This window comes from Anser brachyrhynchus (genome assembly GCF_964034855.1).
Source record: "Anser brachyrhynchus genome assembly, chromosome: 28".
In the NCBI taxonomy this organism is placed as follows: Eukaryota; Metazoa; Chordata; class Aves; order Anseriformes; family Anatidae; genus Anser; species Anser brachyrhynchus.
In genome coordinates this window covers 1,528,318-1,547,792 of record NC_137721.1, presented here as the reverse complement: position 1 = coordinate 1,547,792, position 19,475 = coordinate 1,528,318, and the positions used below count along the sequence as shown (strand labels likewise).

Below are 19,475 nucleotides of genomic sequence, written 5' to 3'. Positions count from 1 at the left end.
CGCCGGCCCCCTGGGACTTGTAGTCCTCCAGCCGCAGGTGCCGCGGGGCGCAGGGCGGCGCTGGACTACAACTCCCGGCATGCCCCGCGGCACGGCCCCGCCCCGCAGGCCCGGTAACGGCGGCTCCCTGCCGCGGGGCCGCTCGGGGCTGGGCGTTGGGTGCGGAGGGTGCGGGGCTGGGGCCGGGCCCGTCGGTCCGCTGGGGTCCCCCTGTGGGGCTGGGTCCTGTCAGTCCCGAGCCCGCTGGGGGACTGGGATCCCGCTGTGGGGCTGGGGTCCCCCCTGTGGGGCTGGGGTCCCGTCAGTCCTGAGCCCCCTGTAGGGCTGGGGTCCCTGCTGTGGGGTTGGGGTCCTGTCAGTCCTGGTCCCCCTGTGGGGCTGAGTCCCTGCTGTGGGGCTGGGTCCTGTCAGTCCCAAGCCCCCTGTGGGGCTGGGGCCCTGTGGGGTTGGGGTCCATCAGTCCTGGTCCCGCTGTAGGGCTGGGTCCCATCAGTCCTGGTCCTGCTGTGGGGTTGGGGGCCCGTCAGTCCTGCTGTGGGGCTGGGTCCCCCCTGTCCTGGTCCCGCTGCGGCCCTGCCGTTGCTGGGGTCCTGCCCTGGGGCTGTCCCGTCCCCACCATGCTCCTGAATAAAGTCCCGCACCCGCCTGGGGTCCCGTCCCTTCCCTGCTCACCGAACTGCCCCCAACTCCTCCCTGCTCCCCCTCATCAAGGCTGAAGGGGACTCAGCCTTAATAAGGGGAGGCCTTGGGAAGGGACTGGGCACTAAACCGAGCTCTCCTCCCGCTCCCAGGGCTCCTCCTAAAAATGCCGCTGTGTGAAGGCCAAGGTAGGTACCCTGCCGCGCGGCGGTGCTGCTGCAAGTTGTGTTTTCCAGCACGTGGAAGGTAAAAGGGATGTGCTGAGACATCTTCTGGGTATCGTGTGCAATTAACTAATGACCTCGGTTCTTTTTGACCCATAATTTATCGCTAACACCGTCCACCAAGCAGCCTGGCGTCCACCAAGCAGCTCGGTGTGACTGCCGCTGATGCCTGTTCCGCTAACCTTTAAAGCTCTGTGCTGTTTATTCTGCTGTTATTATTCCTGAGCGTGACAATTTTGGAAAAGGGCTCTGATGTTCATAAAAATGTAATCGTATAACGTGCGTGTTTTATACAGGAGGCGGTGAGCAGGTGCTGATGAAAAATGAAAGCTATTTGCCGATCGTGTAAGTACCTTCTGCTAAAAGCTGACACGCAGGAACTCCTTCACGCTCCCAGCTCATCTTTTGTTCTGCTTGATTTACATTTAATATACGTCCAAATACATTACGGAAATGCGGCTATAGCTGAAAATTTTTGTATTTTATAGGAAAAATAAAGATCAGAGGAAGAGGCTTGTCCATGAAATCTGCTCCTTTTTAGACAGCAGTCAGTCCGTGAGTAATAGTTCTGAGAGCACTCTTGGGGACGGTCGCAATGCATTAGTGACAGGCTGGCTGTTGAGGCTTGGGGACGGAGACGAGACGGGAAGTTTGCTCATACAGCGGTGTAACCGAGCTGTTCAAAAGCGTCGCATTTCTCCTGGCTACATTACGAACGAATATTTTTCTCTCCTTGCAAGCTGTGCTCTTTTACCTTTCTAGTGACTAAACGGGGTGCGATTTAAAAATCCCAATTCCTGCAGGCAAAAAGCAGTCATAGAGCCTTTTGCAAGTGCCGAGACAACCTCCGCAGTCTAGTGAGTTGAGGAAGTTTGGCTTATAAAATACACAAAAGTGTGCGAGTGTGATTTAGCGAGCGTAATACCGTCTCTCTGCAGTGTGCACGTTGTGCAATAGCAAACACCTCGTGGCTGCTGTCGTTTTTGCAAAGAGGGAGCTGGCACACCGCAGGGTTTGTTGCATTTAGAGAAGAGCCATCCTTAATTCTGGAAGAATAGGGGCGTTTTTGCATTCTTGCCTGCATCTGGAACATCATAAGCATTGCAACAGCAGAAACACAACCGGTGCAAGCAGAATGTTTGTGAATTTAAAGAAATTGTATTGGTTTGGCATCGATTTCGTATTGTTTTCCAGAACAGCCTGCAACATAAAGACTAAAAGGCTTTAGAGATGTTCTAAAATCAAAGACGCTTGTTCAGCCCTAGAGAAAGCTGACGTTAAGGATGTACGACGCTGATACTGATCTCAGTGCTCAAAACACAATGTTTGTTTCCTATCCCAGGTCCAGGAAATCGATGCTCTGAGGACAGAAAATAGGAAGCTTAAAAATGCGGTACGTGTTTTACTTCTTGGTGTTGGAAGGCACCTTGTTGTAGGACAGCTTTTTGCAACTGCGTTGGGAATAATCACACGCATCAGTTTAACACCTTTGGTTTTTTATTATATATAGATTTCACTGTTAGTGTTTCTATGTTTGTGCTCAGTGCTGCTTTCATTCTGTTTTCTCTTCCTCAGAACTCAAGGCTGCGATATAAAACAAAAGGTAAATTATCCACGGTATACCTCAGCATCTCCCAAAAGGAAAATCCTTATCGTTAAGATTTCATAAATTAGGCGCTGAACTGAAGAGAAAACATTTGTTATTAAAAATCTTTCAATACACAAACATGAGAGGAAAATAAGGGGGGAAAAAATGAAGTCACTGGGATTTGCACGGGAGGGCTGACTGCCTCACACCCTGCTTTTGCAGTAGCCCTCGCTGTACGTGACACCTTGCAGCCAAACACACAAGTCATTCGTAGCCAAACGCACTGAAATGAAAGAAAAGTCCACGAAGATATGGGTGGGATAATCTGTCCCCATCCTGCTGAGCCGTCCGGTTCCCTCGTGGGTAGGAAACGGTGGCGACTCCTGCTGCGTTTGGGAAAGGGAGCTTCACCTTTTAGGCTGGGTAGCAGAAGTAACGTGTCGTTCCTTTTTCTTCCTAGATTGGGCGATAAGGAGAGAAGAATATAAAAAGTAAGGATGAGGGTTATCTTACATTGGGTTTAAATGATCTACAGCTGGGCTAAACTGATGTGGCTTTGTGGTTGAGAAGGGCAGAGCGAATTTCACCCGCGATTAATAAATCTTCCCAATTCCTGGTGCCTAAAGTTCAGTGACAAATCGATGTCTTTATCAGCTTTGTACCTGAGAATGGTTCTGACGAGTAACACATCTATTTGCATTTTGCTTTCTTTTCCAAGTGAGATCGAGAGACTTTCTGGCGAGATCTCCAACTACTTAAATGTCACCAACTTCTGGGTAAATATGTCAGTGCCTTGACAAATTCTTGGAGGGCTCTGATGAGATTACGTGTCCTCTAAAACGTACAGCTGTGCTGCTGTGACATGAAAAATAGCCAGAGGAAGGGAAGGAAGCCCTGGAGACATTAATTGTAAAAATGATGGGAGCTTGTGCCCTTTTTTGTAGAGATGAGGCAAGTGTCGGGAACAGTTTTAAAGAAAACAACAGCAAAACCCCTGTATCCCCAAATGGAGCAAAGGGAAAGCAGCTATAAACTGGCCCTTATCTCCTCCACCTGCGGTAGAGAAACACTTGCCTGTGGGGCATACGGGAAGCACAAGTGAAATTCCAAAAGTGGACTCCTTAAGACTTGTAAAAAAATAAAAAAAACCTTGCTTTTTCTGACTGCTTCTAAACTGAATTCTCTCTCCTGTTCAGGATGAAGAGTCCGAGCATCTTAACGGCCCAGGTATGTTATCTATAAGCAGTGAGAGAACAGCTGAGAGTGTTTTCCTTTCCGGTGTCACCCTGTTAGAGCTGTGCTCGGAGGCTCAGCTCCGTGCTGCGCTGGTGCACGTCCCACCTGCTCGTAGCCACCACGAGCTTAAGTGAGGGAGAAAACATTCGTGCAGCATTAGGAGCCTGACTAGTGTTGTTACAGCTGAAATGAAGTTATAAGAAAAATATTTTGCATTCCTAGTCATATCTAGGATGTGAAGCATGCAGCCTGCAGGGAACTCGAAACGTTACAAGGATTGTGCCTCTGTTTTTAACCTAGCAGATAAGAGAACGCCACGGGGCCAGACCAAACACGCGAGGTGAGCGAGGGGAAAGGTTTGCTTAACCAATGCCTCTTGGAATAACAACAGGAGATTATGTGTTGTGTCCTCCCTTTAAAAATGGCTTTTTTTTTCCTAGCTGAATTGATGAGGTAAATTAGTAAGAGGAAGAACTCTGCTTTTCAGAGTTCTCAGGTGATCCGTCTACCAGCTAATTCACAGAAATTTTGGGTGCCTTCCAAGGTGTTTTCACAAACCTAGCGGCTACATATATTTAATATTTATTTATTTATTTGGAACACTTAGATTTGAGTTGTGCAACGTTTGTCTTTCATTTGTTTTGTTCTGTAAAAAAAAAATTGAGAAGCACTGACACCCTATTTCAGTATTATTTCGCTATCAGCTTTAATTAAAGCCCTGGAGCTTAACTGGAAGCTGGCAGCGGCTTAGATTAAATAACTAATTAAGCATAAATAGCCCCAAAATGCAACTGCTGGAGAAAAGTACGAAAGATCAGCGGCGTTTTGAAATGATTTTGATTGTGCTTGAATTCCTGCAGCACTCAGACAGAGGGCGCCTGCGGAGCGGAGGAAAGGTAAGGGCTGCGAAAGAGGTGCTGGTGCGGGGCTGCCATGGCGTTGTCCTGGCCCTACAAAACTCAGAATCTTCTTGGTCGTAACCCCTACATCTCGTGGGACGTTGCTGAGGTGCAGCAACGGGGAAAGCGGAGGATGTAACGTCTCACCTGCCCTTAAAACCGCTAGGTCCTGTAGTGAAATCTCTGTCTTGCCAAAGGGAGAGGTCTGGAAAAAAGGAACCTGCTCCTGAAAGCCAGGTGGTGGGAAAGTTCTGACCCCGTAGGTTTCCGTTTGGGACACCTACAGATGGCATCGGAGCCTTTTTTCCTTCGTGTCACACTTCTGCAAATCACGTATTTTGAGAGGTTTTGTCACCCCCTCTCTTCTTTTCCCCTGGTTCCCATCTCTCCCACCACTAGTCCTTCTCCTCCTTGTGCCCAAAATCGTGCAGGTTTTTTCAATTTCTGTCAAAGTAGCTTCATGCATTTGCTGCGAGGCTGATTTGAAACCCGGGCGAGCAGCGTGCTCTGTAAGACAGAAACATTTCAGCGCTGCAAGCCCTCTGCCACGGGCTTTCAGAGCTGTCTGTGCTCTGGTGCTGATGGCTACGCAGGATGGGAGAGCTTGGTAAGTCCAAAAAGTGTGCTTCCAGGCTCAAAGGACAAGGAAGTTACCTAGTTCTGCTGAGAATTAGGTAATGCTCCTGCACAAGAACCTCAGTTCTGGCTCGGTAATGTTCGAGCACCCGGAACAGCCTCTGGTCCTGTTAATCTCACAAGAACAGCAGTTGGGATTAGGTGCTATTTCCAGAGTGACGGAGCTAAAACAGGGCTAAACAAAACAGAGCCCGAACCGTCACGTCCCTATTTATAGCAAAATGGATAAAGGACTAAACCCTGCCTTTCGCTTCCAATTAAGCAACTCCCCTTTCCTTCGTCAGGTGAGCTCCACGCGTGTTGCCTGCTAAGCACGCGCTTGGATTACCCCCCGAGGTCCCGTTTTAAATTTAATTTTACTCTTGGGAATGCTCAGGGTCGCATCCTGCAGAGTGCTTAGAGCAGGTAGTCAATGTCCCTACGGATGTTTTGTACAAAAAAAAAAAAGAGATTTTGGTGTTTTAGCTGCAAACTGAAAGCGGCGGTATTTAATTGCATCCTATTGTTTTCTGGCCTTGTTTAGTTTTTAAATGATTCGGTGTCTGGGAAGTATTTATCGTTTAATTATTTGTCCGGTTTCCTTGGAAATGCTTTTGTGACAATGTCAGTGATGATTTTTTTTTCAACTAAATAAGCCGAGAGTGTTGTCTCCTCCTTAAATACGTCCCTTAATTGGCCTTTAAAGGAATACAAATGTCTTTTTTTATGCTTTTGCCATTTTCTTCAGTGATAGATTTGACTTAATGAATTAAGGAATCAAAAGTATAATGCGAGAATTATTTTAACATTAATATTTTACTCTAAGAATTCAAAATTAATGTAATTACTGGGGGTGGAATGTTCTTTCATTGCAGGACTGTTGCAACTCAGACAGGTGAAGAGAGCTCAAGGTCACGTGTAACAGAACGAATGCAGCAGGTTTGTTTTAGAAATTTGCTCTGTGAAATTATGTTCACATTAAACATGTAAAGTAGGTACAGAAATACACCAACTTCTATTTTTACTGTTGAAACCTATCGTTACATCAAAAGCTGTAACAGCATCTCCGCTCCAGTGCTGAGTGTCAACGTCGAGACGTCAGGTACCGATTTTGGGTCAAATTCAGGTAGCATCAGGCCCATCTGAAAAGGAAGCCTGATGCTGGCGAGACATCCAGCCGTAGAAAAATACCCAACCGGCTGCAAACTGCCTGACGCTGCTGGAGCCTGGCTTTAAATTGCCAGCGGAGGGATTGCGTTTGAAACGTCTTCTCAAAATCCCTCTGAGTCAGGGACCGTTTGTTCTGCTGTAGTGCAGAGCCGAGCAGCTGGGCTGGCACCGAGCTCCCCCAGGTTCCCCTGAATCAGACGTAGAAAATAATGAGAAGATCCCAGCGCCTCCTCGAAAAGGACAGCCAGGCAGTGGTAGCGAGCAAAATTAGGGGCACGCTAAGCTAGCAACACGGAGCTTTGGTTAATTTATCCAGCTAATTTATTTCAAAAGACAGAGTGGGTCTCTTGATGCAGATTTTACCTTTTTTACCTCTCTTTATTTGCCTTCTAAACTTAGCCGGATGGTTGGAGAGTCGCCGGCCCAAGTAACGCAGATATCTTGGCTTCGTGTGAATGCAGCAAATTGTGGTCAGGCGCTGCTCATTTTTGATATGTTTTTGTTTTCCCCCTGCCACGCCTGAGCTTTGAGCAGTAGATGAGCAAACACTGGGGGTGATAAAAACTTCCTGCCGCTAACAAAAGAAATATTCCTGGGTAAAAATGGTTCCCATGATTATTTTATCATCAGCTACTGAGAGTAAAAATGTCCATCTCACTTTTAAGGTGTTTAAGCTTTATTTGCACAGAAGATGTTTAAAGCGAACATGTTTTTATTTTTTTTTATTTTCCTCTCCCGCAGGATGACTTTGGATGGTGGAAGCGTGGTTTAATGTCAACATGAGTTGTTGCAGGACAACAAAATGTTTGACATTGGTTTTAACTTAACTCTTACTTAAGAATTTATTCAATCTATATAAATAAAGTTCTGCTTATCTCATCAATAATTATTCTAGTCCAATTACTATTTAAACAGCGTAACAGACCTGGGGCAGGTTTGGGTACATAAGTTTAGTCAATAGGATTGTCCCAGGATTAGGGGGATGCCTATATTAAGAGAACAATTTTTATCTCGATCATTTAAAAAGGAGAAGATTTTCCTTTTCTCGTTTCCAAGGGAAAGTAGGCCAGGGCCTGCTGCGTTTGCTGGGACGTCGCGCGCTGCCGTGTCACAGTCGTCCTCCTCTCTGCAGCCTCTGATCCACGCGCCGGTGTCGCGCATCGTTAAAATCGTGCTGCTTTGTTCTTAATGTAGGAAAAAAGGAATCGCAACCTGTGCTGTAGCAGATAAGACCGGCTCTTTTGCCAAATCCGGGTAGCTGGCCCGGCTACCTAAAAGATTTCAGGGTAGCTAATCGGAGGAATTGCTCCGTAGGGACGCGAAACAGCAAAAACTGGGGGCTGATTCGGGCAGAATTCCTTGTGTTCGGAGAAACTGCAGACGCGCGCTTTGCGTAGCCCGTACTCCGCATTTTATCCCACCATTTTCTGTCTGAGCCACGTGTCAAAGCTGTGACGTTACTGGCTTGGGCTGCGCCTTCCTTATTTCTTCCCACTCCAAACCAGAGGCACGGTTTCGTGCACGTAACCGCTCAGATCAGACGTCTGGCTGGACGCGAGCGCCCAGGTGAAATCCTGGAGGCTCGGGCTGAAAAGCAGGCTGCCTCGAGGAGAGCTGAAACCATCCTGGGGCAAACAACGCCATGGAATAGCTCCTGCCTTTTGTGTTCTCGGTGCCAGCAGCAAGCTGACACACCGAGGTGCCCGGCAGGGTCTGCTCTCCGCCCGTGCCGCGTGTGCCTGCCAAGGTAACCTCTCTGTCAGGGCCTTACGCCGCACGGAGCTTCGGTGCTCGTCTCCCTGAAGGCCCCGAACACCTCAAGGCAGCAGCGTTTTAGCTGGAGAAGCGCCGCCAGCGTTTCTTTCGAGTCCCTTTGCTCCCAGCCTGGAGGCTTCGTCAGTGCCGACGCTGGGACCGGCTCAGCCCGTGGCGAGCATGGCTCAAGAACTCGGGCTTTGTGCCCGTAAATTAACATCTTCAGCAATGTTATTTTCCTATCACGTCAATACAAGGGTAAAAAATAACTTCAGGCGCAGGAGAGGAAAAGCAGATCGCTGGCAAAGCTAACCGCTGCCAGCGGAGCGGAGCTGAAATTCTTGCAGACTTTGAAAAATGGCGTAGGTGCTCAGAAACAAGCGTGCCCGCGTGTCTCACTGTACTTTTCTTCCCCTGGTTTTCATCAGTATGAAATAATTTTATTTGTCTCTCTCCTATGTGCAAGAGAGGCTGCGTAGCTCGCGGCACGGCAGCCCCAGTCCTGGCTCCCTGTCTGGTTTCTGGTGGCTTGGGAGAGCCTCGGAGCCCTTCCCTGTGTCAGTCCCTTACCCGGGGAGCGATGCTCAGGTCTGAGACATCTCCTGCTGTAGCGCTCGGGTCTCCCGAGGAAACGTGCCGCAAGAAGAGGCTCTCGGCAAATAAAACGGGGTTTGGATGAGGCTCTGTTTTTGGAGAGCTTCAGGCCTCCGAAGCCAAAACTGAGTTTGTTTTCCTGCTAGCTTTACGTGTCAGCTGCCGTTTAACCCTCTGCTCTTCCGAGCAAAAAGAAAAAAGTCATCGCACCACGAGTAGGCATGGCTTTCTTCCTCCTCAATTATCTCTCATTAGCAAGTACAAGCAACTCCATTTAACTGCCTTGGGAACAATTTCTGCATCTATTGAGCTGGCCTACAGTAAGTCTTGTGGTTTCCTGTTGGCCTTGGAAACTGAGCACACTTCATTATGGGCAGTGGTTTACTGCACCTCATTATTTTTTCATAATCTTATTGTACTTCTCCTTTTAACAGCGGCGGGGGGGGGGGGGAACGGGGGGAAGCAAGTAAACAAGCAAAGGTCATTTTGGGTCCGGAACCTCCCCAGTTGTCTTTTGGAATCTGCAACCATGCATCAGCGACGCTGAGTTAATTGGCCACTCCAGAAGCTTTTTGGAGAAAAGTCAGAGAGTTTTAAGGTAAGGAAAGCTCTTCAATAACCCTGCGAGCTCAGGCCTTTAAGACTCTTCTTCACAATCGGGCCCAGAGCTCAGTGGTCGAGTCCAGGAGGAGGTGGAGCGGCGCCGGCACGAACCCCGACAGCGGCAGCCCTGCTCTCGCAGGTGCCTTGCCTCCCGTCGCCGGTGTCTTGGCAGCGCCCGCCATCTGTTCCCGTCTTTATCCTCGCCGCCTCCAATCCCTTATCCTCTTTACGGCGCTCTTCTGCTTTATCCTGATGTCCCCTGGCAAATCCCGGCGAGGCGCCGCGCTCAGTCACGGCCGCGCTTTAATCTTTCTCGCATCCTCGGTGGGAAGGTGCTGGTGTGCCGCGCTGCCGCCTTGCGCTGCGGGTGCTGTAGGAACAAGGGGGGTCCGTGCTGTTGTCTGGCGGTCCGGAGCATCGCCCCCGTGGGGTTTGGCCGTTCCTTGTGCCGACGAGCAACGCCCGAAGCTCCAGAAGAGGTGGAGGAGCTCCAGGCTCTGCCCGCTGCGCAGCTCTCTGGGTTTGCTCCTTGGAGGAGATGAGGAGCGCTGTCGCGGAGCCAGCACCGTTTGGAAACTGAAACCAAGTCCGTGCCACCGCGCCTCGGGCAGGCGGGCATTTTATCTTCCCTGCTCTCCATGGAAAGGGCACTAGTGATACAGTGAGGCAAACGTGGCTCGGGGCTTGAGTTTGCCTCTGGTTTGAGGAGCTTTTAGTTAGTTTTACGATGTTATTTTAATTTCCGAGCCGTTCAAACCCAGACGGTCCGCCCCAGCTGTCACGGGGGTGTGCCAAGGGTGTCGCACCAGGCCCAGAGCTGTCTCAGATTTTTTTTCCTTGTGCTTTGGGGTTTTCCAAAGGAAAGGTCCGACCCCAGGGCTCGCCCATGGCGGCAGAGCCAGATGTGGGTTTCCCCCAGAGCTCCACCTCTGGCTCTTGCCAGCGCTGCCTCACCCTAACGTTTTTCCTGCGTCCTCTTCTCTCTCTCGCACGATTTCTGACTACGATCCAGCCGAAATAACCAGACCACTTTCCTCACAAAGGAATCGAGTGAAAACAGGGTTTTTCAGCTGAGGCGTTTGACGCTTTCCTCCTTGATTCCCCCCCTGACGTTGGCACTCTCTCCTTCTCCCCCTGCGCCCGCTCCTTGCTCCTGCTCCCGGGAGGATAAACACGAGGCGATGCTCGGGCTTTGCGGTTCAGTAGCAGCAGCTGGCACTGGGCTGCCCAGGCTCGGAAAAACACAAGTTTTCACTTTCCACCATTGCCAATTAGGGCTGGACGCGGGGAATCCTGCTCTCCTTTACCAGCCTCGCAGCTGACACGCTGGGAACGCAGACGAGTCCATTAACCTCCCAGAATTGAGGGCTGCCTCCCGCGTCTGTGAAGTGAATGGAATAAAACCGGGGACTGTCGGAAGGGTTAATGCATTACCATATGTGAAGTCCTCAGAAATCCTCAGATGAAAGGCTCTTTAGAAGTGCAAAGCGCTATTATTTGTCTGGCATCTGCGGAGCAACTTGCGCAGGAGCTGCTGCGAGGTTTCCAGCTAGGAAGTTCTGAGACAGCTTTCATCCAAGGGGAATAAAAAAAAACAAAAATCCGATCCATAAACAGACTCCGGAGGGTTAGAGAGACCGGGTCGGGGCTGAGGTAGGTGGGGGAGATCCCGCGCGGCTCCGTGGAGCCGTCCCTGCTTGTGTCGCACCAGGATTTGTCCCCGAAAGACTGACGGCACCGCGGCGAGCAGCAGGAATCGAACCGTTCGCTCGCCCGCGGGACTGCAGCGTCTGCCATCGGCCCTGGCGCTGTGATTCCGCGATCTTTCACGTGGGTGTTGTGCGGGGCCTGGGGCCGGCCGCTGCTCTTTTCCTGCCGCTTTGGCTCCAGGTCGGCCGGGATCAGGGGCCCGGGTCCCCGCGGGGCTGTCCCCACGGGGCTGTCCCCACGCTGCGCGTGGGGCCCGGTGCTGCCGGGGCTTTCGAGCTGCGTTCCCCCCGCTCGCAACGTCCCCGCGGTCCCACGGCAGCAGGTTCAGCTGATCCCACACCTAACCCACCTCCTGGGGGTGCTCCCTGCCTCCCTGGACGGGCAGAATCGGGGCAAAGCAGGCTCGGTCTGCCCTGCTGGCACCACGCGGGTCGCGTTAGCACCCCGCGGCGCCAGGCCTGCGCTCTGCCGGGGGACTGGGGCTGGGAGACGAAACTGCCCCGCTGCAAGCCCACCCCCATTTTTCTCGGGGTCAGCGCCCCCCAAACAGCACCGCTGTGCAGGTGACGCCGCGCTAAGGTCGCTGGAAGCGAGCCCCAAAAGCGTTTGTCACTCGGCCGGGCACCCCTCGGCACCGCGCGGAGAAAACCAGATCCTGCTGGGACCGAGTCACCCCGGTGGGCTCGTGCCCGCCGCTCGTTGTCCCCCCCTCCAAAAAGCCCTTCCCCGTGCTCCTGCGTCCTGCGGGTTAGGCCCCGTTTCCCACCGAGGGGCCGAGCTGTATTTTCAGAACCAGCCTGCGCCTCCGCGGTCAGCCTGGCAGAGCGTCCGCTGACGGGGCGATCGCGGGAGGAACAGCAGGACCCCGGCACGGGGCTGGAAAACCCCGAAGGAGCCGTTTGCGCGCTGTCGGCGGGGATCGTCGTGCAGAACAGAGAGGAGCCGCTCGGGAGACGCCCCCGAGGTGTTCGCTGGCACCCGGTGGGCTCGGCTGCGCGAGCAGGGGTCCGAACGGCGGCGCTGAGGGCACGGAGGTGGTTTGGGTTGCCACAAGCGGGTTTTCCTTCGCCCCAGCTTCAGCTCCCATCGCAGGGAGAGCCGGGCCTGGCCTCCTGGGCTCTGCTCAGCCCCGACACGACGGAGGGGAGCTGCCCCCATGCCCCGTCGGTCCTCCACGGCCACCAGCACGGCCCCAACGCGCCCTACCCATCGGGGGAAAGCACTGGAGCGAGATGCTGAGCCCCAAACGGGGCTGAGGAGGTGGAATTGGTGCTGAGCTCGTAGGGCAGCGAGGGCCGGGCGCCGGGGTTCGGCCCAGCACCGCCAGCGGGACGCGCAGGGACCTCCTCGTGCGCCCCGTCCCTCACAAACCCCTCACAAACCCCTCACAAACCCCGGCTGCGGCGACGGGCAAAGGTTTAAATCAGGGCTGGCGGCAAAGAGGCGAGATTTCAGCTTTATTTTATTTATTTATCCCTGCTTTATTTTTTTATTTTTTAATTTTATTTTATTTATTTATCCCTGCGAGGGAGGAGGGGGGACACCAAGCCCGGCCTGCGGACGGCCCAGACCTCGGGGGCGCTCAGCACCATCCCTCCTCCGACCAAACGCGGCGCCGCGGGGGGGGGGTGAAAAACCCCCAAAAAGGGGGGTGAAAAACCCCAAAAAAGCCTCTCCGGAGGCCGGGACCCCGCGGCACAGACGGTTCTTTCTTCGCCGGGCTTTTCTGCGCCCCGGCCCCGTAAACAACCCTTTTGTGCGAGGCACAAACGGGGCGAGGGCGCGCGGGGAACAAAGGCGGCCATTGAGCGCCCGGATCAGCGCGTGACGGCCCCGCGCCGCTCGGGGCCGTGGGGGGATCGCCGTGGACCCGGCACCGCCGGCCCCGTTCCCCAGGGGAACGGCCCGAGGGGTTTTTTTCCCCCCCCTGGGTGAAGCGGTATCGGGGTCAGTCGGGACCTGCTTGGTGTCCGGGGTTCTTGTGGGCTGGAGATGCTGTGTATGGTTTGCGGGCTCCACAGAACCCTGACGAGGGGCACAGGCCCCACGCAGACCCCACACAAACCCCACTCAGGGGCTCAGACCCCATAGAGGGGTGCGGGTCCCATTAAGGCCCAACAAAGGGTACAGACCCCACACAAACCCCAGAACAGGGCCCAGACTCTATTAAGGCCCCACACAGGGGTACAGCCCGATAGAGGGCTGCAGACCCCACATAAACCCCATAGAGGGGCCCAGGCCCCATAAAGGCCCCATCTGAGGGGCCCAGATCCCATTAAGACCCCATAAAGGCCCCATAGAGGGGACCAGACCCCATAAATGCCCCATAGAGGGGCACAGACCCCATAAAGGCCCCATAAAGACCCCATACAGTGGTGCAGACCCCATTAAGGCCCTGTAAAGGCCCCATATAGGGGTATCAGACCCCATACAGGTCCCATACAGGCACACAGACACCACAAACACCCCATTAAGACCCCGTTAAGGCCCTTTACAGGGGTGCAGACCCCATTAAGGCCCTGTAAAGTCCCCATATAGGGGCATCAGACCCCATACAGGCCCCATACAGGGGCGCAGACCCCATAAACGCCCCATAAAGGCCCCATACAGGGGTGCAGACCCCATAAAGGCCCCATAAAGACCCCGCACAGCGGTGCAGACCCCATTAAGGCCCTGTGAAGTCCCCATATAGGGGCATCAGACCCCATACAGGCCCCATACAGGGGCGCAGACCCCATAAACGCCCCATACAGGCCCCATACAGGGGCACAGACCCCATAAACACCCCATACAGGCCCCATACAGGGGCACAGACCCCATAATGACCCCATAACAGCCCCATACAGGTGCCCAGACCCCACCCAGGCCCTACAGAGGGGCGCAGGCCCCACCCAGGGCCCCAAGCCCCGCCCCCCACCGCTAAAACCCCGCCCCCTCCCCCTCCCTCCCCCTCCCACCCCGCGCATGCGCCACGCGCCGCCGCCGGGGCGGGGCCTCACCCGCGCCGCCATTGGCTCTGCCCAGCCCCCGGGGGGGGGGAGGGCGGGGCGGAGGAGGCCGCGTGCTCCCGCGAAAGCGCTCCGGGCGGCCGCGGGGGCGGCGTCAACGTTCCGGGCGGGCACGGGGGCGGTGCAAGGCGTTCCGCCCCCCTCCGCCGCCCCCCCCCCCCCCCCCCTTCTCCCGGTCCCGGTCCCCTCCGGTTCCTCCGGGAGCGCGGCCTCGGCCTCGGCGGCTGCAGCGGCCCGGGCGCGGCATGGAGCCGCTCGCAGGTAACGTTCCCGGCGGCTCGGAGCGCTCTCCGGGCACGGCTGGATCCCGCCGGGCCCCGGTAGCGGCGGTGGGGGGGGGGGGGGTGCCCGGTTGGGGCCCCGCCGCCGGTTCCCGGTGGCCGCGGTCCCGGTGGGGCCGGAGCCGGGGTCGGGGCCGGGCACGGCGGGGTCCGCGCTGCCCTTTGGGCCCCCGCTGCCAGGCCCGGGGTGTCCCGGTGGGGCCGGGGCCGTGCCCGGTGCCCGGTACCGGGGGCCCGGCACGGAGCCTTGGGGGGGCCCCGCGACCACCGGCGAGGTCCGGCCGCCCTGCTCCGGGCTTCCCCCGGGCTCCCCCCGGGCAGCCCCGGCTCCGGGAGGGTCCCGCACACGGCCCCGTGGGGGCCTCGCTGCAGTCGCCGGGGCCCGGAGCGAGGCCGCGCCTCGGGGCCGTGGGGCCCCGTGAGGAGCCCCCCGAGGAGCCCCCCGAGGAGCCCCCATCCCCCTGAGGAGCCCCCCCGGACACCCCCCCGGCCCCGTTCGTCCCCCCGAGGGTGCCCCTGGCCCTGTTTGTCCCCACGGGGAGCGCCCTGAGGAGCCCCCGAGGATCTCCCCCCTGTCCCCGTTTGTCCCCCCGAGGATCCCCCTGTCCCCGTTCGCCCCCGTGAGGAGCCCCCCCCCGAAGAGCCCCTGTCCCCGTTTATCCCCTGAGGAGCGCCTGAGGACACCCCCTGTCACCGTTCATCCCCCCGAGGGTGCCCCTGGCCCTGTTTGTCCCCATGGGGAGCGCCCCGAGGAGCCCCCGTTCCCCTGAGGAGCCCCCTGAGGACACCCCCCGTCCCTGTTTGTCCCCCTGAGGATCCCCCTGTCCCCATTCTTGCCCCTGAGGATCCCCCCCCACCCCCGAGGAGCCCCCTAGTATACCCCTGTCCCCGTTTGTCCCCCTGAGGAGCCCCCATTCCTGTTTGTCCCCATAAGAAACCCCCATCCCCAGGAGGAACCCGCTGAGGATACCTTCATCCCCCTGAGAACACCGCTTTCCTCATTCATCCCCGTGAGGAGCCCCCCGAGGACCCCCCTGTCCCTGTTTGTCCCCGTGAGGAGCCCCCGAGGAGCCCCCATCTCCCTGAGGAGCCCCCCAGGATGCCCCTGTCCCCGTTCTTCCCCCCGAGGACGCCCCGTCCCTGTTGGTCCCCATGAGGAGCCCCCCAGGACGCCCCTGTCCCCGTTCATCCCCCCGAGGACCCCCCTGTCCCTGTTGAGCACCTCGAGGAGCCCCCTCGTGAGGAGCACCTCGAGGAGCCCATGGCCCCGTTCTTCCCCACCAGGAGCCCTCGAGCAGCTGCTCCCCTGCTCGGGTCCCCGCCGGCCGCGGTGCCTTTCCCCCCGAGTTGCCCCCGCCGTGCAGGTATCCGTGTCTCCTGGCGTTGTGGAGCTGATCTGAATAATTCAGGCTCGAGCACCGCCCTGGGGAGGACGAAGCCTGGCCTGGCCGTGCCGGTTGCCGTGACGGAGCCGGGCACAAAGAGCCCAAATAAGCGGCTGCGAAATAACCGGGCACGGCCTGCGGGCGGTTGTGGGCCCGGAGGAGACGGGACGAAGGTGTAGGTGGGTGCAGCGTGGTGCTGGGGTGTTCGAGACGCTCTCACCTGCAGCGATTTCGTATCGAACGCTGGCAATCTGCGGGCTTTCCTCTGGCGTTGCCCACAGGGGATTATCGCTCGCAACCTGGAAGCCCACGTGGCTTCGAAACGCTGCGTCGGCGCTCAAACCAGAGCGAACTCTGCCGGCCCGCCCGCTCCCGCCGAGGGCTTCGCGTTGTGGCAAAGCTGGCGGCTTCTTTCTGGGCCTGTTTTTGGGCGCTGAGTTCTCTGGGTGCCGTCGGGAGCTGTGGCTGCGCTCGGGTGGCGCGCGTCCCCCTCGGAGCACGGCGGCCGCAAGCTTCAAACCAGCTCCGGAGTTTGCTGGGCTCCGTCTCGGGAGGAGAAGGAGTTTCTCGTCCGGCTAATTACGGCTTGCCGAGCGGCGGGCTCCGTCTGCTTCCCCTGTGGGCCAGGAGGCTGGCGCGGGAGTCAGCAGCTCGCAGGCTCGAGGGAAACGTCTCCGCGCTGCGAGTCGCTCGTGGAAGGAGCGCGGTAACAGGCCGGGAGCCTCCCGGGAGGCCGAGGAGAGCCGGCTGCCCTCGGTTTGTCCGGCTGTGCACTGGGCCCAGCGCTCGGCAGGGCGATGCCGAGGGCTGCCCCGGCGATTACCGGTTTCCCGACGCGCTCGCCATGCGCGGGGGGGTTTGGTTTCCAGCTCCGAGTCGCGGGGCTGAGTACGACCCGGGATGTTACCGTCAGCTTCGGTCACGGAGCAGGAGGGGTAAAACTTGGCGGCTCGGATTATTCGCGTCGGGTCGCTGACGATGCCGAATTTCTCTTTTCTACGAGCCGGGCTTTGCTTTCTGCCTCGCCGTTCTCGCTGCCCCCGGAGCAGCGGCGACGCTCGGGGCGTGAAAACTTTCTGTCGCTGCCGAGGAGCAGGCCGCTGCGCTGGGCGTTCACGCTTTCTTTGGAGGGAAAATAAAAAAAAGGCAACGACAGAAAAAAAAAGAAACCAACGCCTTGTGGTGCTAATTGTAAGGCCAGACCGGGAGCAAGAGTTTCAGCTTAACAAAAGCTGACATTTCAAGTGGGTGTGAAGAGAACGGTTGGCAGGGTGACATGCAGCGGCACAGTTTGGACTCGAGCGCGGGCAGCGAGCTCCTCTCTGCCCCTCGCGAGTCGTCCCCTCGGCACAGCGAGAGAAACGCTCCGTGCTCGGGAGATGGGAGGGATGTTCACGATGGAAAAGGTACTGGCGAAGCCACCGTGCAGTGGTTTAAGCCGCGCGTGTCTGCGCTGTGTTGATCTTTGGGGGAATGTGGTGTTTAAAATACACAACCGCGCGTTGTGGGTTTTTTTTTTTTTGCCTGCTGCAGAAGCTGAGGGATCACGGGGGGAGGTGGTGAGAAGCTCGTGGCTGTTGCTTGTGACCGGGGGGGGCGTCCGTTGAGAAGCTTGTCCCGAGCACGCAACCCGGAGGAGGATTCGTCCAAGCGCTCCTTGCCTCCCGCGGGGTGCGCACGGGGCACAAACCCTGCCGCCCGCAGAGCGAGGGGAGCTGCGCGCCCAAATCCTTGCGCGGCCCGGGGCCGAAATCCTTCTAGCGCCTGAATTTTGCCTCCTGGTGCCGAGGGTTTACCATCCTTCTGGCTCTCGCCCCGCTCCCGCGAGCCCCGCCGATGCCTCCGCCGCGCTGCCCGCTGCCTCTCCGGGTGAAATTTCCACCGAGGCTTCGGTGGAAGCGAGGACGTCTGTCAGGGAACGGAAAGTTTGGCTTTAGGATTTCTCCTGAAAAAGTCTCTGGAAAGAGGAGCTGATAAATAACAGCGCCGACGGGGCGGGAGGCAGCGGGTCTGCTCCGTCCGCGTTTGAAGCCGGCTTTTGCGTGGCTCTGCGGCTCTGTTCCCGTGCTGCCGCAGGCACGCCTCTCAGCCCGAGTTTGGGAATCATCTGGAAGTAGAAATTAGTGCAGCTGTATTTAGAGCAAAGGAGAGCAGGTGGCTGCAGCCCGTGGAAATAGGACAGGGCTTGCTTTTAAGGGAAGCTGCGCGCATGGAAACGGTTGCAGTGATAGCAGTGAAAGTTTACAAAACGCGACCCGTGCCTCGCTGCTGCCTCTCCTGCGCCCTGGCCTTCTGGAGGAGCAGCGTGTTTTAAGAAAGCTTTGCCCCGTTGTGCGGTGTGCTGTCCTGAAGCGGCCCAGGTCGTGCCGAAAACGTGCGGTCCCGTGGAGGCTTCTCGTTTCAAAAATCCCCTTTTGCAAGCCGCTGCACCCAGCACGAAATGCCGTAGCCCCACGAGCTCAGCGCCCCATCCGCCCTGGCCTCAGCCCGCCCATCGCTTCCATTTAGGAGCAGACGTTTCTGTCTTAACTTTGCCTCGTGGGCTGGATCCTTCTCGTGCCCGTGCTCCCGCACCCTCCTCAGCACTGGGAATAATTCTTTTGCTGCTGTCGGAGCTTCAGTGACGAGCTGCCCCTCGGAGTTTCGCCTTGGCGGCGCCGTGCGGGCTGCGGGTTCTCTCGCCCAGCCCCTGCTCGGAGCTGAGCGACCGCGATAAAGGTGCGGGCTCGGGCTCCTTGCACCGTGTTCGGGCACCCCGGTGTGCTTGGGGTGACCCGAGTCGGAGCGGGGGCTCCCCGGGGACTGCGGGCAGGAGGCAGCAGCGAGGAGCCTCCCTGGAGGCCCGCGCGCTTCCCGTCCGGCTCGTTTGGAGCGGAGCCACGCGAGCGGCTTATTTTGTAGGAGCTCTGCTGATAAGGCTTATTAAGTAAAGAGCAGGGCTTGGGCAGCACGGCCGTGGGGCTGCTCAAGGCGCCGAACTTCTTGCCTCTGGGTTGCATCACGAAGCTTGTGTCGGGGCAAGGCCGGCACGCGGGTCCGCGGGGGGCGCGAGGCAGGGCCGCGCAGGCACCCTCTGCTTTGGAGGCGAGCGCCGTTCAGCGCCGCTTTTGGGGCTGGCTTTTTGGTTTGGGAGCTCCGTAAGCTTCGCACCGAGGTTTGCTGCTTGCTTCGGCTGCTGGGACCTCGTGGTGGAGCCCTGCAGGGCAGGAGAGCAGCAGCGGGGGGATTCCTCCCGGGGGCTCCTGGCGGTGGGGGAGCGGCGAGCTGCTGCTGGGCTTCGGGTCCTGAGCTGGCAGCGATAGCTCTGCGGCGCATTCTGCAGCGGAGGGATCCACAAAACTTCGGTTTTCTTGTGTTTTTTTTAGCTTTCCCGGGACTTGAGGCAGCTTTGAAAACACCTCGGGTGCGCGGTGCGGGCTTTTTTTTGTGCCCATGCGGTTGTTTGAAACCAAAAGAGCCCCGCGTTGGTTCTCAGCGGAGGGCCCCGCTCCGAGGTTTGCTGCCTCCTCGTCCCGGTGTTAGGTGGAGGCATCCCGGCTGTGGCTGCACGGCTTTCACTCTCTGTTTTTATGGGTGTGGTGACCGAGCAAGAAATACTGTTTGAGGATCAAGCTCATTACAGCGCCGAGCCGCGTGTGACTCACGGCCGCTCGGCGTAATCTCTGCCTCGCTCCGCTGGGTCCCGGTGCGCGGCGGGGGGCAGGAGCACGTCGAGACCTCGCTGAAAAAAGCCCGTGCAGGAGTCGCGGAGGAGCCCAGAGGTAACGT

General features: G+C 57.1%; 2 protein-coding genes and 1 long non-coding RNA gene across 8 annotated transcripts in view; 2 read left to right on the top strand and 1 right to left on the bottom strand.

Annotated features, from left to right (window-relative positions):
- The first annotated feature begins 43 nt into the window (after positions 1-43).
- On the top strand, positions 44-13,944 carry LOC308183741 (uncharacterized protein). Of its 5 annotated transcripts, none has more exons than XM_080570076.1 (13): positions 44-113; positions 792-827; positions 1,160-1,208; positions 1,352-1,418; positions 2,206-2,256; positions 2,439-2,466; positions 2,912-2,942; positions 3,170-3,227; positions 3,648-3,678; positions 3,991-4,027; positions 4,548-4,583; positions 6,077-6,140; positions 7,113-13,944. In XM_080570076.1, exons 1-13 carry the CDS (start codon positions 80-82, stop codon positions 7,152-7,154), a joined length of 564 nt encoding a protein of 187 aa, XP_080426202.1. In that variant the 5' UTR covers positions 44-79; the 3' UTR covers positions 7,155-13,944. The 5 variants fall into 5 exon arrangements, with proteins under 5 accessions (XP_080426202.1, XP_080426206.1, XP_080426205.1 ...); XM_080570080.1 differs by having other exon boundaries at positions 57-113; positions 3,988-4,027; XM_080570078.1 differs by lacking the exon at positions 44-113 and adding an exon at positions 208-227 and having other exon boundaries at positions 3,988-4,027.
- LOC308183747 lies at positions 2,348-6,070 on the bottom strand. The gene is made up of 2 exons (XR_013942492.1): positions 5,241-6,070; positions 2,348-2,907 (listed from the first exon to the last, which is right to left on the bottom strand). It is a non-coding gene; the product is annotated as an uncharacterized lncRNA (long non-coding RNA).
- Positions 13,945-14,072: 128 nt separating the features above from the next.
- The window catches only part of OTUD7B (OTU deubiquitinase 7B), a 34,474-nt gene continuing 29,071 nt past the window's right edge, over positions 14,073-19,475 (top strand). Inside the window, exon 1 of one of the 2 annotated variants that reach the window (XM_080570059.1) lies at positions 14,073-14,302. The gene's annotated coding sequence lies outside the window, so the exon portion shown is untranslated. Of the gene's footprint in view, positions 14,303-15,912; positions 19,469-19,475 lie in introns of those variants that run through there. The other variant, XM_080570061.1, reaches the window with a different exon arrangement.